Raw genomic sequence first — 14,295 nt, forward strand, 5'->3', positions numbered from 1 at the left:
TTGCAAATGGCAAGTTTTCATTCTTTTTTTACAGCTGAGTAATACTGCATTGTACGTATATTGTGTGTGTGTGTGTGTGTGTGTGTGTGTGTGTGTGTGTGTGTGTGTGTCTGTGTGTGTGTATCTTACATCTTCTTTATCCATTCATTTAGAATGCTTCCATATCTTGGCTATTGTAAATAATGCTGCAGTGAATTTATGGATGATCTTTTCTCATTAGTGCTTTCATAGAAATTGAGTTTTTATTTTTGTGGTTTATATGTATTAGATATTAAAACTTAGAGATTTTTAAAACATTAATTCATTTAAAAACAACAGTGATAAATTTATTGCATGTTAGCATGATTAGTATTTTGGGGTTTTTAACACTTTATTTTTGAAAACACAAAAAGAATCAGTGAGAAAAGTAGCATTATTTTACATTATGCAAATCTTTTTAGTATCTCCATTCCATTTGTTGTTCTATGTTGTCTTTGTAGGTATTATTCCCTTTGCATGGAATGCTCTCCTTGGTATTTACTCATCCTCCAATCCAGCTCAAACATCACTTCCTTTGATGACCACCCCATCCCCTCCTTAGATGCATATTTAGAGTTGCACCTTCCTTTGTGCTTCGTTGTGCCTTTTAATGCTTGCTATATTACTATTTAGGTGACAGAGCCTTGAGTACAGTGACAAGTGTCTTATTCGGTATTTAATCTTTACTTACTGACATTTCTTTTCTTAGCTGCTCAGTAAACGTTTGCTGAATGGATGTACTGTTTCTTTTTTACATGCAGTGTCAGTTTGTCCATTATCCAAATGTCTGTTATTTCAGTTACAGCAATTCTGTCATTTTGTAACTTTTGATAATTTGGGGATAACTTCAGAAGTATTAGTAACTTGAATTTTCTGTTTGGTAACTATTATTATGCATTCAAACATTAATAAGTATGTAAAATATGACAATGGCTTTATTCATTTTAGGGAAGATGCTTTTGAGTAGTATATAAATATATTTTTGAACCGCATTACATTTCAATTTTCCTGACTGAGGGGAGTTTCACAATTACATAAGGATTATAGGAAATGTGCCTTGACAAAGTGAAATAGATCATAGCTGCTCAGCAGACTTACCACAAATACACTAAAAACAGAGGTTTGCTATACAAAATAGGTTTGCTATTTTCTGAAATAAGTGACTGATAGCAACAATTGACGAGCACAGAAACATGATTGTGTACATGCTAAAGCAGATACACACAGTTGGAAATCTGTATTGGAACTATTAGTCCTACATAGTATAACTCTCACGACTTGAGCAGCATTTCTTACTTCCTAATTGAAACCCCTCTTTCTGTTGTTGTTGCTTAGTAATATAAGAGCTTTATTGAGTATTTCCACTTAATCTCTACCAGTTTTTATCCCAGAAAAATAATGTATTATCTATAATTACCCTGTCACGGCAGGGTTCTCAAATTTTATGTGCATGAGAATATCCTAGAGTGTTTGTGGTATGGATTCCACATCCTTGCTTCCACATAGTCTACATATAAGTTTTGTCTTTTGAGTCTTAATAAGTTATATAGAGTTTTGTAGCTCAAGAAATTTTGCAGATCTCCTAACCTTTTTTTAGGAGTTGGATTATTATGAGGAAACTTAGGACCAAAAAAGTTTAGTAATGTTTCCAAGATCATAAACTTAGTTACTGGATCTATAGAGCCAGTAATTAGAATCCAGGGTTTCCATTCTACCTTGCTCCGTAAATCAGTAGGCCTTTTTTGACTGAAAAGATGTTTGGCTCTGGAGCAGCTTTTCTTTTACTCTTTGTAGGATAAGAGCAAAGTCACCTAAGATCTTCCATATAAACCTGGGGATGCTAAAGTCGTAAAGTATTTCTTTTTCTAATTCTCTTTTGAGTCCCAGCTTTATTTTCCAAAGACTCTTAAAAGTCTTTTTTGGTTGCTTTTTTTCCTTGACAGTGGTAAGACTCTGATGGTAACTTTAATTTGATTGGGTCAACAAGAACTTTAAATTGTTTGAAAGAAATTAAGAAGTCAACAGAGGATGCCTATCTGAAAAGTAGAGCTCAGTTTATTGTTAGATACACCATGTTCCTGAGTTGCTCATCATCAGTGAGTTGAATCTTCTTTATACACAATCAAGTATTAGAGAATTTCCAACATTCTTCCTCTCATAGTATGTAAGAATTATACTTGAGAATCCATTTGAGGTCAGTCCTATTATCATTGCTAACATAATTTTATATATGTGTGTGTATGTGTATACATATATCACCAAATGATACACTGAATTGTTTTTTCTTTCATCTAGGTTTGTATATTCTTTGTATTTCATATTTTACTTGAAAAGATTAATTTGTATGGCAGACTGAGCACATGGTTTACCTTACCTTTTATGTCAAAACTTTTAAAACAAAAAAATAGGAAAAAATGGAGTGGGAAGAGAAATAAATTAGTAACAGTTTAAATAGTATGAGTGTCATTGGTGGACCAATTTTTTTTTTTTTTTAGCATTTCCTGGTAGAAAGGAGAATGGTTGAAAAACATGGGGGAAAAAATAAGATCAGAGGAAACACGGAAGAAAAACTCTTATGGACATAGGAGCCATTCTGAGGAGATCTATTTAAGGAGCAAGAAGGAAAGAACTCAGAACAGTCCTGGAGTAGATTAGTTGGGGAGTTGTTCTCTAAGCTTAGTGGACCACTTGTCTCCTTTTTTCATTCCCATTTGGGCTAAGCTGCAGACAAATAGCATTTGTCTTCAGAATATAGCATTGAGAATGAACATTAGGAGCAGAGAGGCAAGGCAGTGCCCCAGGTAGCCTGTGGCCTCTAGGAGGCTCACTCAGAAGGTTATCTGCTCACATGTTCTCAGCAGCAAGTCTACTCTTTCCCTCCCCTACAATGACTAGAAGCAAACTACAGATAAACAGAACAGGCAAACTAAATTAGATTCAAAGAGGAGCAACATACATTTGTAGAAAACTAGTTACCATGAAAGAGAAGCACCAAACTGAGCAAACAGATCTAAATTCTTAGGAAGCAGTTGATAAAAGAAGACTTTAAAATAAATATAGTTAATACACTCAAGGAGACTCAAGAGATGCACACACACGCACATACACAAAACGAAAGTCTTGAAAGTTAAAAACAGAAGAGTTAAAATAATTCTCTGAATAGCAAAATGGGCACAGCCAAAGGCCATGTTAGTGAGTTGAAAAAATGGAGCTGAAGAATTCTCCCCATACAAAGTATAAAATGACCAAAAAAGATAAAATATAGGAGAAAAAATAGATACGCAAGTTAGACTCTAACATTTATGTGCCCATCTCTAACAGGAGACCAAAAAACAAAATGGCAGTAGTGGGCAGGAGAGGGAATTACAATGAATAACAGAAGAAATATTTTCCACAGCATTCTTTAGGACCCTTAGTATAGTGTTGAATAGTTTAGGTGACGATAATCATCTTTGTCTTGCTTTTAAAATCAGTGACACTGCTTAGGTTTCATCATTATTAGGTATGCTGTAAAATTTTGGTGAATAACCCTTTATAAAGTTAAGGAAGTTTGTTCCTTCAGAAGCTAGTAATTTTGTTGCTGTTCTATGATATTTGAATGAGTGCTGAATTTTGTCTTTTTTCCAGCATGAAGTAAGATGATCACAAGGTTTTGTTCCTTTAATTTATAAGTTACATTGACTTATTAGTATTGAGTCATCCTTGCATTGGGATAAACACCATAAGCATAAATTGGTATACTACCAAGTTCCTAATACTTTCTTTAGTTTTGCTTAAGTGTTCATAAATGAAATAGGATCATAGCTTTCCTTTTTTTTTTGACTGTGATATATTTTGACCAAAAACTGATTGTTCAGCTTTTTAAAAAGAAAAATTCAAAATTAATCAAAGCAGCACATATCCCCACATCAGAACAAACCTATATCAATAATAAACACTTTGCAATGTTTTACGAAAAGAAAATCTGAAGGCTCCTAAACAGTAAAGATTTAAACAGGAAATTAAGAGATGTGATAAAAATTTTTGTAATCTTAATTTCTTCCCCTCATGTATGTTACTCTTCATAATTTCTTACTGTAAATTTTATTTCTCTTTAGGTACGCATAGCTGCTAAATTCATCACTCATGCACCCCCAGGGGAATTTAATGAAGTGTTCAATGGTGAGTAAAGATTAGTATTTAGTTATTTTAAACCCTCTTTAATTACATACAAGCACTTATTGAGTGCTTCCTGTCTCTTTTAATCCTTACATTGTAGTTAAGGAAATCAAGATTCAGAGAAGTTAAATAACTTATCTGATATCACCCAGAAAGTGTCAGAGCTAGGTTTTAAACCCAGGTCTGAGTGAAAAGCATTCTCTTAACCCATAAATTAGGATGCCTAGCTTATGTGAGAAAAGACTTAAAGTAGTTTAATATCGATAAATGTAGAAATGATATTAAATTGTTTTCATAGTTTATATCTGTCATTATAAATCATAGCTTAAATCCCCTCAGTGCTTTTAGTCAGTAAGTGCCATAGCATAGGCACTTTGTAGAGCGACTGGGACTGAACTAACTGTATCTGGGAAGCCTGTTAAATATACAGATTCCAATGTTACCATCCTCTTTAAGATTCTCATTTGTTTTATCTGGCATGAGATGGGTAATCTGTTTTATAAAGTTCTCCCAGGTGATTCTGAATCACAGCCAGTTTGGAACCACTATTCCAATATACTTACAACCTTCCATACTATTCACTGTCTTAACAAAACTTACAGAATAAAAAATGTAGATGAGGCATCTTGAACTTCATGATAATATCACTTATCATAATCCCTATTTAAGTTATAAATGAATTCATTTTAAAGTTCCACTTAAGTAAAATCATAGTCTTTGTGCATCTTGGTTCAGTTTAGTGAATATTTATTTTGAAATTCTGGTTTTATGTTAGAAGATTACCTGCTTAGAGGAACTGTGTGCCTCTGGCCCAGAGTCCCACATCAGTAATCCCCATTGGTTAAAATTAATGATGCAAAGGGAAAGTTACTGGGAAGATATATAAATATTATTTACAAGGGGTAAAATAATACAACAGAAGTAAATCTGGACATTCTTTATAGACACAATTATGCATCAGTTTTTGAGCACTAACAGCAAGACAAACATGCAGCTATTCTTTCCCTCATCTTTCTTTCATATTGACCAAATATAAATTTTCAACAACTGAGCTTTTAGAAATTCTCCTTCGACTTGAACTTTGTCCAGCTGATTAGCTCGGATAAATTCTTGACTTAAAAATTAATACCCTTTGTAGTTAGAAGTACCTTGTTTTATATCTGACAATTGAATGTACTGTACAGGAATATTATGAGAATAATTGATACCAAAGCATTAGATTAAGAGTTGGCAAGCTACTTGTGGCATGAGGGCTGGTTTTTATTGGCACGCTACACATTGGCCTCTGCCAGGCCTTTCAGAAACTAAGAATCCATTGCCTTTAGCTTGTAATTAGCCTTCTCTCTTAGAGTTAATGCTTGGTCATTTCTTAGTAATAAGGACCCTCCTCTTCCTAAAGAAAAGTGACTAGACTCTTGACTCACAGCCTTTTAAAAAGATTGTATAGGCCCTCACATTAGATTCTCCAAAGGAAAATACAGTCAGCAATTTGACTGCCCCTGACTGAGTTGTGCCCAGCTTTCTCGGTCTGATGGTATAGAAAATGGTACAATTCTTAATCTAATTTTAAAGGATTTTTTAGATACAAAATTAATAATCCTAACTGTAATGTTCTATAAAACATATTTTTCATTTGTTTTGGAATTCCTTGAGAATTTGTTGGATTATTGTACCACAAACCTATGCAAATCTATGAACATGAGCATGTCTTTGTGTACACTTTTAGTATCTCTGTGTATATATTATATCCAAAGACTAATCTTGCAAAGCCTGATTTTCTAAAAATCTAACCTAGAAATCTGCTAAAATTTCAAGTTTGCCTTCTACTGAACATTTTAATTTTAACATCTTTATCATTGTTTTCCTCCACAGATGTTCGGCTACTACTTAATAATGACAATCTTCTCAGGGAAGGGGCAGCACAGTAAGTAGCTTTCTAAATCCACTTACATCATATTCTAATATTGAGTAAACCATGTTGATGGTAAACTAGTACCCTGAAAACTAAGTTTAAAATACTTCAAAATAAAGCAGTCGGTTTTAACAACTTTTTTCCCCCCTTGGAGAAACCATTTTACCGCCAAATGTTGTTTACTTCCTTAAAACTTATAATATATGGTCTTACTTATTATTTTTGCCCAGATTTTCCCTATTAAATCAGAGTTTAATGTTAACTGTTAGTTTTTCCTCTATAGTTCTTTTAGTTCAGGCTGAATTTTTTTCTATAACTGCTAGTTACGAAAGAGTAGGCTGCTATTGAGAAATGATCACATTTCTCACATTGCCAAAGAATGGCTGATATTCATAAAGTACCTTAATAGAGTTAACCATAGACTAATAGCATGGTTATTCTACTCACTGATTCCTTATCACTGTCAGGCTAATTAGTCTTTCTAGAGTATCATTTTCATTTTGTCCTTGTCCTCAAAAGCATTAAATGGGTGTTTTGTTGGTTAGTTGGTAGGTTGGGTTTTTTGTCTTCCTCAAATCTAAATGCTGTGTAGCTTTCCAGCTCCTGTGACCACTCCACCCCCATTCTCTGGCTTTATTGCTACTCTGCTTTACTTCAGTACAGAGTGCTTTTTTCAGTTACTATCTATCCAGCTGGCCCAGAGTTCCCTTGTAGAGGAAACCAGAATTGGATAATGACATGCAAGAGTGGGGTGGGGAGGTGGAACAAAGACTTTGATGCAGAGCAACAAATAATTATCATAAAGGCATTTGGTTTGATGTTTAATTGGTTTAGATTTTAACTGTAGAACATGTTTTAAGAATTGCTGCCTGGGAAACAGTCTTCTTCTGCCCTAGCTATAGTGCTAGTTTAGAACCAAATCCTGCAAATGTAAAATTGGCACAGTGTCACTATAATTGTCATCATGAGTGATGCCCCAATTATATACATTGACCTTTTATATTACATTGATTTAGGCACATCCTAAAGATATTTTCTAGTACTGGTTTCTCTTAGATGGATAGAATCTGATATAGAAAAAGATGCTCATGATTTGCTATTTGCACCCCTGTCTACCCTCTGCCCTTTCATTGAAAGAATCTCATCTACATTCTATTAACAGATGGTTATCCAGTCAGAATGCTTCTAATAATAAGGAATTTACTATTTCACAAGGCAAGTTCTTTGATTTGCCTGCCATGTTGGTCTTAGTTTCATTCTTGAGAGCCACCCAAAATAAATTTACTCTGCACTCCATATTACTGAAATCGAGGGTAGGAGTGGAATGATAGGACCTAAGGGTGACTGCATGCTAAGCTTATTGTCCCATTTCCAATTAGGAGTGACATTAGAATTTAGTATGTATTCAGATGCTTCCATTGCGCTGACAACAAAGCTTTGTATTTATAAATATTCTGGTTCTTACAGACTCTCTAGATTCTGGAGCACCTTCTTGCTAAAGAAGAATTGTCTTATGTCCAAATATTTGGTTTTCTGTAGTGATGAAGAGTTCAGTTTTATTTCTGTAATGAGGTACTTCAATTCCTTGGCCATAGTCTTCATAGTAAGTGTTCAGTAAATGTTTTAGTAATCACCGTCATCATTATTACCTTCTATATGAAATGAAGGAATCCTGAATGACTCCTGAAAGAAGATTTACCCTCTTAACCTAGATTTTCACCTGTGCTTCTGATCACTAGAACCATTGTCTGATAATTCCTAACACTTCTGGACTACTTAGGGTGTGGTGGACCATGTTAAAGAGTAGATTTTATTCTGAGAGAGATAGAAAGTTATTAGAGAGTTTTGAGCAGAGAGACTTATGTTTTAGAATTATCACTGGCTTCTGTGCAGGGGAACAAAGATTGATGTAAGAGGATTATTTAGAAGACTACTAGAGTAGTTCAGAGATAAATGGTGGTGGTTTGGACTAGAGCGGTCATTGTGGGATAGTGAGAAGGAGTCAGATTCTGAATATGTGCTCAAGGTAGAATCTACAAGATTTACTGATTGATTGGATGTGAGGTGTGAAAGAAGAATCAAGGATAATTACAAATTTTTGGCCTATGCAACTGGTAGACTGGAAATACCATTTGCTTGAGATGGGATAAGGTGGTAACACATTTTGGTGTTAGTGTTTGTAATCTATAGTCTTAGGACATATCCTATAGTGGAATACTTACTCTATATTCCTTAAGTTTTTTTCTTTTTCTTTTTTCTTTTTTTGTATTGTTTAATCCACTTTCTGTGAATGTTTAATTTATATTCCTTTCTGAAGAGACAGTGTGCTTAGGACTCATTTTGCTACATGGTGATGTGGTGATTAAGGAAATGACTTATTTAAAATTTTAAGCACAGCAATAACTTAAAATGAGAAAATTGAAGATTAGCCTTAAATATTTGAAGAAGTTTAAATATTTGTTACTCTGGTTTCTCTTGAAGAGTCTAGAAAGAGCTTAATGCTCTACTTAAAACCAGTGGCCTAACATATATTTTAATCAATTAAAATGGGCTGGAGACATGTTTAACTCTTTCCCTTGGCAAATAGGTTCTGGGAAAAGACTGATACTAGAATTGTGCTTTCTTTTACTGCAGCTTATTTCAGTCTTTCTTTTGCCTTATTTTGCATTTTAGCTTACTGTGTAAAATATACTAGAGAGCCATAGAAAATACAGTTTAATAAATCTAACACTGGACAAATAAACAAGCAATAATATTAGACATGTACTTTGGTTATTTATTCATATCCCTTTTGTTAATAGCCTCTACTCTACCTTAGGCTCTCCTCTGAGATTTGACTCATGCTCAACTCTCACCTCACCCTCTTCTCATGTCAAATGCCTTTCAGTATATTTTATTACGGTCTCTCTTCTGCTTTGCCTCAGAGAGCCCAGAATAAAGAAGAGGCTATTTCTAAAACAGTGCATCAACTGAAGATTCTTTTAAATTACTGAAAATGCCTGTCTAAATGAGTAAAACTTTTGGTAATTCACAATAAGATTGCTTAAAACTTAGGAATTGTCCAAGTGACAACTATTGGAGCTTAGGAGTGGAGAGGGAAAGGTAATTTCAGAGCTTGGGGCACTTCTGAGATCTCTATGGAGGACTTCCTTCAGAAAGCTGAAGACATTATGATAACATCAGTTATCTGGAGAGAAAGGGAAAAAGCTCCAGGGAGTGTTTTCACATTCTCTTTCACTGTTACATGAACTACCTATTGTATTTATTTATATATAATTCTTTTCTCTCCTTCTTCTCCCTTTTTACTTTTTGAAAAACAGTGCATTTGCCCAGTATAACATGGATCAGTTCACACCTGTGAAGATAGAAGGGTATGAAGATCAGGTAATGGTTGTTCCTATTAGATAGACTTTGCCTGGAAGGTAGTAGAAACTCTGTAGAACAGATGGTGCTGAATAAATTCATGTCTCAGTTTTCTTAGCTTTTGTAGTGAAATAAAGGAAGTTGAGTTATATACAACTTTTCTAGCTGTCTCTAATTCTCCTTGGTAAGAATAACAGGAGACATATTTAAGATGGGAAAACAGGAATTCCTGTACAGATACAGGAACAAAGCAAATTACATATTCCCATTATTACTGCAGTTATTATATGACAGGGATTTGCAAATCCATTAATATGTACTTCAAAGGCAGTATCACACCAAATACCAAACGCCTTTTAAAAGTCTTGAATCTTGTTTGAACCTACAAGTCCACGCAGAATTTATCCTAAGGAAATAAGCATATAAATGTGTAAAAAGATTACCTGAAACAAGGTTTATAATAGTGAAAAACTGGGAACAATCTAAATGTCTAACATTAAATTAAATATCTGTAGGCCAGAATCCTGTGTGGCTATTGAAAACTGATAGAAATATTGAAGTGGGAAGATTTTCATGCTATATTAAGCTAAAACATAAACATGTAGAATTATGCTAGTTTATTTTTTTAAATAGATATTTAAAGAAAAGTTATACTGTGTTAGAATCAATACATCTTAAATCCTGTGAAAGATGCATCATTATTTTATGAGCCACTAAGAAATAACACTGACAAACTATGACACAGTCCTAAGATGATGTCAAGTGTAAGATGTATCTCATTTTATGAGATGTTAAATTGAGGGGTTGGGAGGAACGTATGCATCTTAAGACTCAGAAATAAAGTAGTATACAGATAAGCATAGACATGGAAATGTGGGTAAATATTCACCAAAATGTTAATTCTCTATGTTGGGATTACAGGAATTTGTTTTTGCTTGTTGTTTTTGTTTGTTTTGGTTTATATTTGTGCTGATCTTAATTTTCTCAATGACAATAGATTAATTACAAGTATAAAAGATAAAACATACTAGAAAAACAAATGAAAAATACTGCTTACAGCTGATATTGTATTCTTTACTAATACAGAAGAATTATTGAAATAACAAGGGCTGTGTCCAGATACGTTATATAAGAACATTCCTGTATACCAGTGGTAGCCAGCTTAAAAATGTAGTCAAAAGGAGAGCACATTCTTAGCCATAACAACAACAGAATATTACTTAGACACATAAGGAAAATAAGGAAAGATATTTGAGTTATTAAAGTAGATGCCGTCACTGCATATAACAGAAAATCAACTATACTCAAAACACATGTAAAAGATCTCTAGAGTTCAACTAGAAAAAGACCAGAGACTCAGTAGAAAAGTGGGCAAAAGATAGGAACATCCAGTTCACAGAAGAGGAAATATAAATGACTTTTTTTTTTTAAGGTGAAAAGAAATGCCAGTTAGAATTTCTGCTTTGATGATGGGCTTGTAACTTGGTACAACATCCTATGATAGAGGGCAGTTTGTCAATCTCTATCAAAATTATGAATACATTTACCCTTTGACCCAATTGTCCCGCTTCAGGGAATTTATCCCACAAGTATGCTTAGCACATGTGCATAATTTGCACACAGTGGACATTCAAGGACATTTGTTGCAGTATTGTTCATAATAGGAAAAGTTTGGAAGCAACCCAACTATCCATTAATAGGAGACTGGTTGAATAAATTTATGTACATCTATACAGTGGAATCATATAGTTGTAATAAAAAACAAGGAAGTTCTTCAAGTACCAGTATGGAAAGATCTAGGTATATTAAAATTTTTTTAAAGAAAAAGTACAGTATCATGTGGTAGTTTTTGTATAAAAGAAGGGGTGGAGAATTTAGAATGTTTGCTTGTATTTGGTTTAAAAAAAACAAAACACTGAAAGAATTCTGTAAATTAGAAATCAGCAAATTTTTTCTGTAAAGGGTCAAATAGTAAATTATTTTCAGCTTTGTGGGACGTAGAGTCAGTCCCAACTACTCAACTGTGCTGTTGCAGCAGGAAAACAGCCATAGACAGCGCTAGACGTTACAAACAAACAAGTGGGGCTGAATTCAACAAAACTTCAGTTACAGAAACAGGTGGCATTGCATGCACGGCTTGCCAAGTCTTGCTCTAAATTAATAAAATCAGTTACTTTTGTGAGGAAGGGGAAATTTACTAGAATCTGGTGGATGGGAGATAAAAGAGAAAAAGATTTCACTTTATATGTATTTTTTTCATTTTTGAATATGACTGTATTACCTATTTTAAATGCTAAATATTATGACTTTGGAAAAGGTTCATAAAATATGTGAAAAGAGAATACAGAACTGTACATATGTTATTACAGCTGTGTATATAGTATACACATAGGTAGTATAGTAAACAGAAACCAAGAAATGAAGGGTATCGTTAGGATGAGGGAAATACTGCAGTTTAGAGTTGAAATGAATTTATGAACCCATAAACATAATATTTTTATAAGAAATTGAATTGATTGAAAAATCAATTATGAAAGAAAAATCTGATTAAATGTAAAGTTAATTATCTTTAGTTTTTGTTTTGTAAAATGTGACAAGAACTGTCTTTTTTTACAGTTACTTATATTTGTAATTATTCTTTGGAAGGTCTTAATTACAGAACACGGTGACCTGGGTAATAGCAGATTTTTAGATCCAAGAAACAAAATTTCCTTTAAATTTGATCACTTACGGAAAGAAGCAAGTGACCCCCAGCCAGAAGAAATAGATGGAAGTCTGAAGTCTTGGAGAGAATCCTGTGACAGTGCTTTAAGGGCCTATGTGAAAGATCATTATTCCAACGGCTTCTGTACTGTTAAGTATCTGCCTGCTTTATTATTAGAGTGTTATTTCTTAAATTTACCTTACCCTTTGGAGACTTAGGCCAATCACAAACATCACTTTTTAGTTACTGTCTTGTCTGTATTTTATTCCCTAAATTATTTTTGAGAGGAGTATAAATGGAAAATTTTATATGGAAAATTCTTTCTGAAAATCCCAGTGCATAAAATTTTTAAATCTCAGTGTATCCTATTTCACATTTGTCTTATTTATTTATGAGAAATTGCCTTACATCCATCAAAAAAAGCTTTTTACAAAGCTACCTCTGCATAGTTTAGATTATTTCATTGGATAATCAGAAATATTTAAACAGTTTTTTAAAAATCAGGGGTAATTTGACTTTCTTTTAATACCTCTTGGTGGGAAAAATATGATTAGTTTGATTCTGTCATGATTTCTCCTTTGTAAAATTATGTAATATGTTACTAAGAAAAATGTTGCTTATAATATTGATGCGTATGAAGTGCTTAGAAAGTACCTGACACAAGGTAAGCTCTGTGTAAATTATTATTATATTTTTGATTTTTGTTCTTGTTTTTTCATTTTTAAATAATGGTGAAAACCCATGATGGTGGGTAAGTACAGAATTTCATCTTGAACTCAGTACTGCAAAGGGAGACATGATACACACACTCTTTTAGAAATTGACTATTCGTTCCTAAATATACTTTCAGCTTATAATTTGTTACCTATTCAAAATTTGTCACTACTTATTAATTTGGAGAGCTTCCACACTGAATAACCCTGCTGTGTCCTTTTCTCTCTTCTCTTAGCTGATAAATGAGCTACAGAAAGTCATGGAATTGTTCTAACAGTGTCTGCTGTACCAAAGTGTCTTATCCTCAGTTGTCCTGCTTAGTAATTCTTAATTTCACTTCAGTAATCCCTGTGATATTTTCTATATGCGGTTGACCCTTGAACCATGCAGGGGTAAGGGGCTCCAACCCTTCGTGTAGTTGAAAATTTGAGTAGAATTTATAGTAGGCCCTCCATATCCATAGTTTCTTTGTCTCCATGGTTTGCATCTATGAATTCAACCAATGACAGATCATGTAGTGCTGTAGTATTTACTGTTGAGAAAAATCTGCATGTAAGTGGACCCATGTAGTTCAAACCTATGTTTTTCAAGGGTCAACTGTACTATGTTCCAAAACTTTCTTTCCCTTTGTCCCTAGACAGGCATCTACTTCTCCACATTTTAATAGGATTGAGACTCAAATCTTCCCCTTCTTCCTTTGTACTTCAGTCTGAGAAAGAAGGGTCCATATTCTTGATTTCATATAATCCTATCTACTTCAAGATACTTAATTGTGACTTTGTTTTCCCTTCTGATATAGTTCTCTTTTCTAGAAATATTTTTATTTCTCCTGTCCTTGCAGGAGTGGTGGGGAGTTCTTCGATCATAATAGTAATTCCTGTAAGTTACTTCTCTTTCCACCTTGTCCTTCCTCCCTCTCCTCACTTTCTCCCTTTCCTCGTCTCTCTCTCTTTTACACAACCAAACCAGGGAGCATTTGACTCCTACTAGTGCCTTCCTTGTTACCTATCTACCTCTTTTTTTTTTTTTTTTTTTGAAGATTTTTAATTAAGTAATTTTGTTTTTGTGGGGAGGTAATTAGGCTTTTATTTACTGGGTTTTTTGTTTGTTTGTTTATGTATTTATTTAAAGAGAGGTACTGGGACTTGAACCTAGGACCTTGTTCATGCTAGGCATACACTCCACCCCTGAGCTATATCCTCCCCCAACCTGTCCACATCTTAACCTTATGAATTTTGGCTTCAGTCCCTATTCTCAGAAACTGCTCTCTGAGGTTACTAATGGTTCTTGAAGTGCCTGACCCAGTGTCCTTTTCTTGGCCTTTGACTTTTGTATGGCACTTCACAGAACAAGCTACTTCTAGAAATTATCTTTTCTTAGACTGCTATGTCAGCACCCTCTAGTTATTCTTACTGTGTCTCTACTT

At 33.9% G+C, this 14,295-nt stretch overlaps 1 protein-coding gene across 1 annotated transcript in view; it reads left to right on the forward strand.

Annotated features, from left to right (window-relative positions):
* Nucleotides 1-14,295, forward strand: part of CAPZA1 (capping actin protein of muscle Z-line subunit alpha 1) — a 39,148-nt gene that overhangs the window by 16,648 nt on the left and 8,205 nt on the right. The window contains exons 2-5 of the mRNA XM_010995295.3: nt 4,116-4,179; nt 6,049-6,100; nt 9,409-9,472; nt 12,098-12,304. Coding sequence (XP_010993597.1) covers nt 4,116-4,179; nt 6,049-6,100; nt 9,409-9,472; nt 12,098-12,304 — 387 coding nt within the window. The remainder of the gene's footprint in view (nt 1-4,115; nt 4,180-6,048; nt 6,101-9,408; nt 9,473-12,097; nt 12,305-14,295) is intronic.

This window comes from Camelus dromedarius, chromosome 9 (assembly GCF_036321535.1).
Source record: "Camelus dromedarius isolate mCamDro1 chromosome 9, mCamDro1.pat, whole genome shotgun sequence".
NCBI classification, from domain to species: Eukaryota; Metazoa; Chordata; class Mammalia; order Artiodactyla; family Camelidae; genus Camelus; species Camelus dromedarius.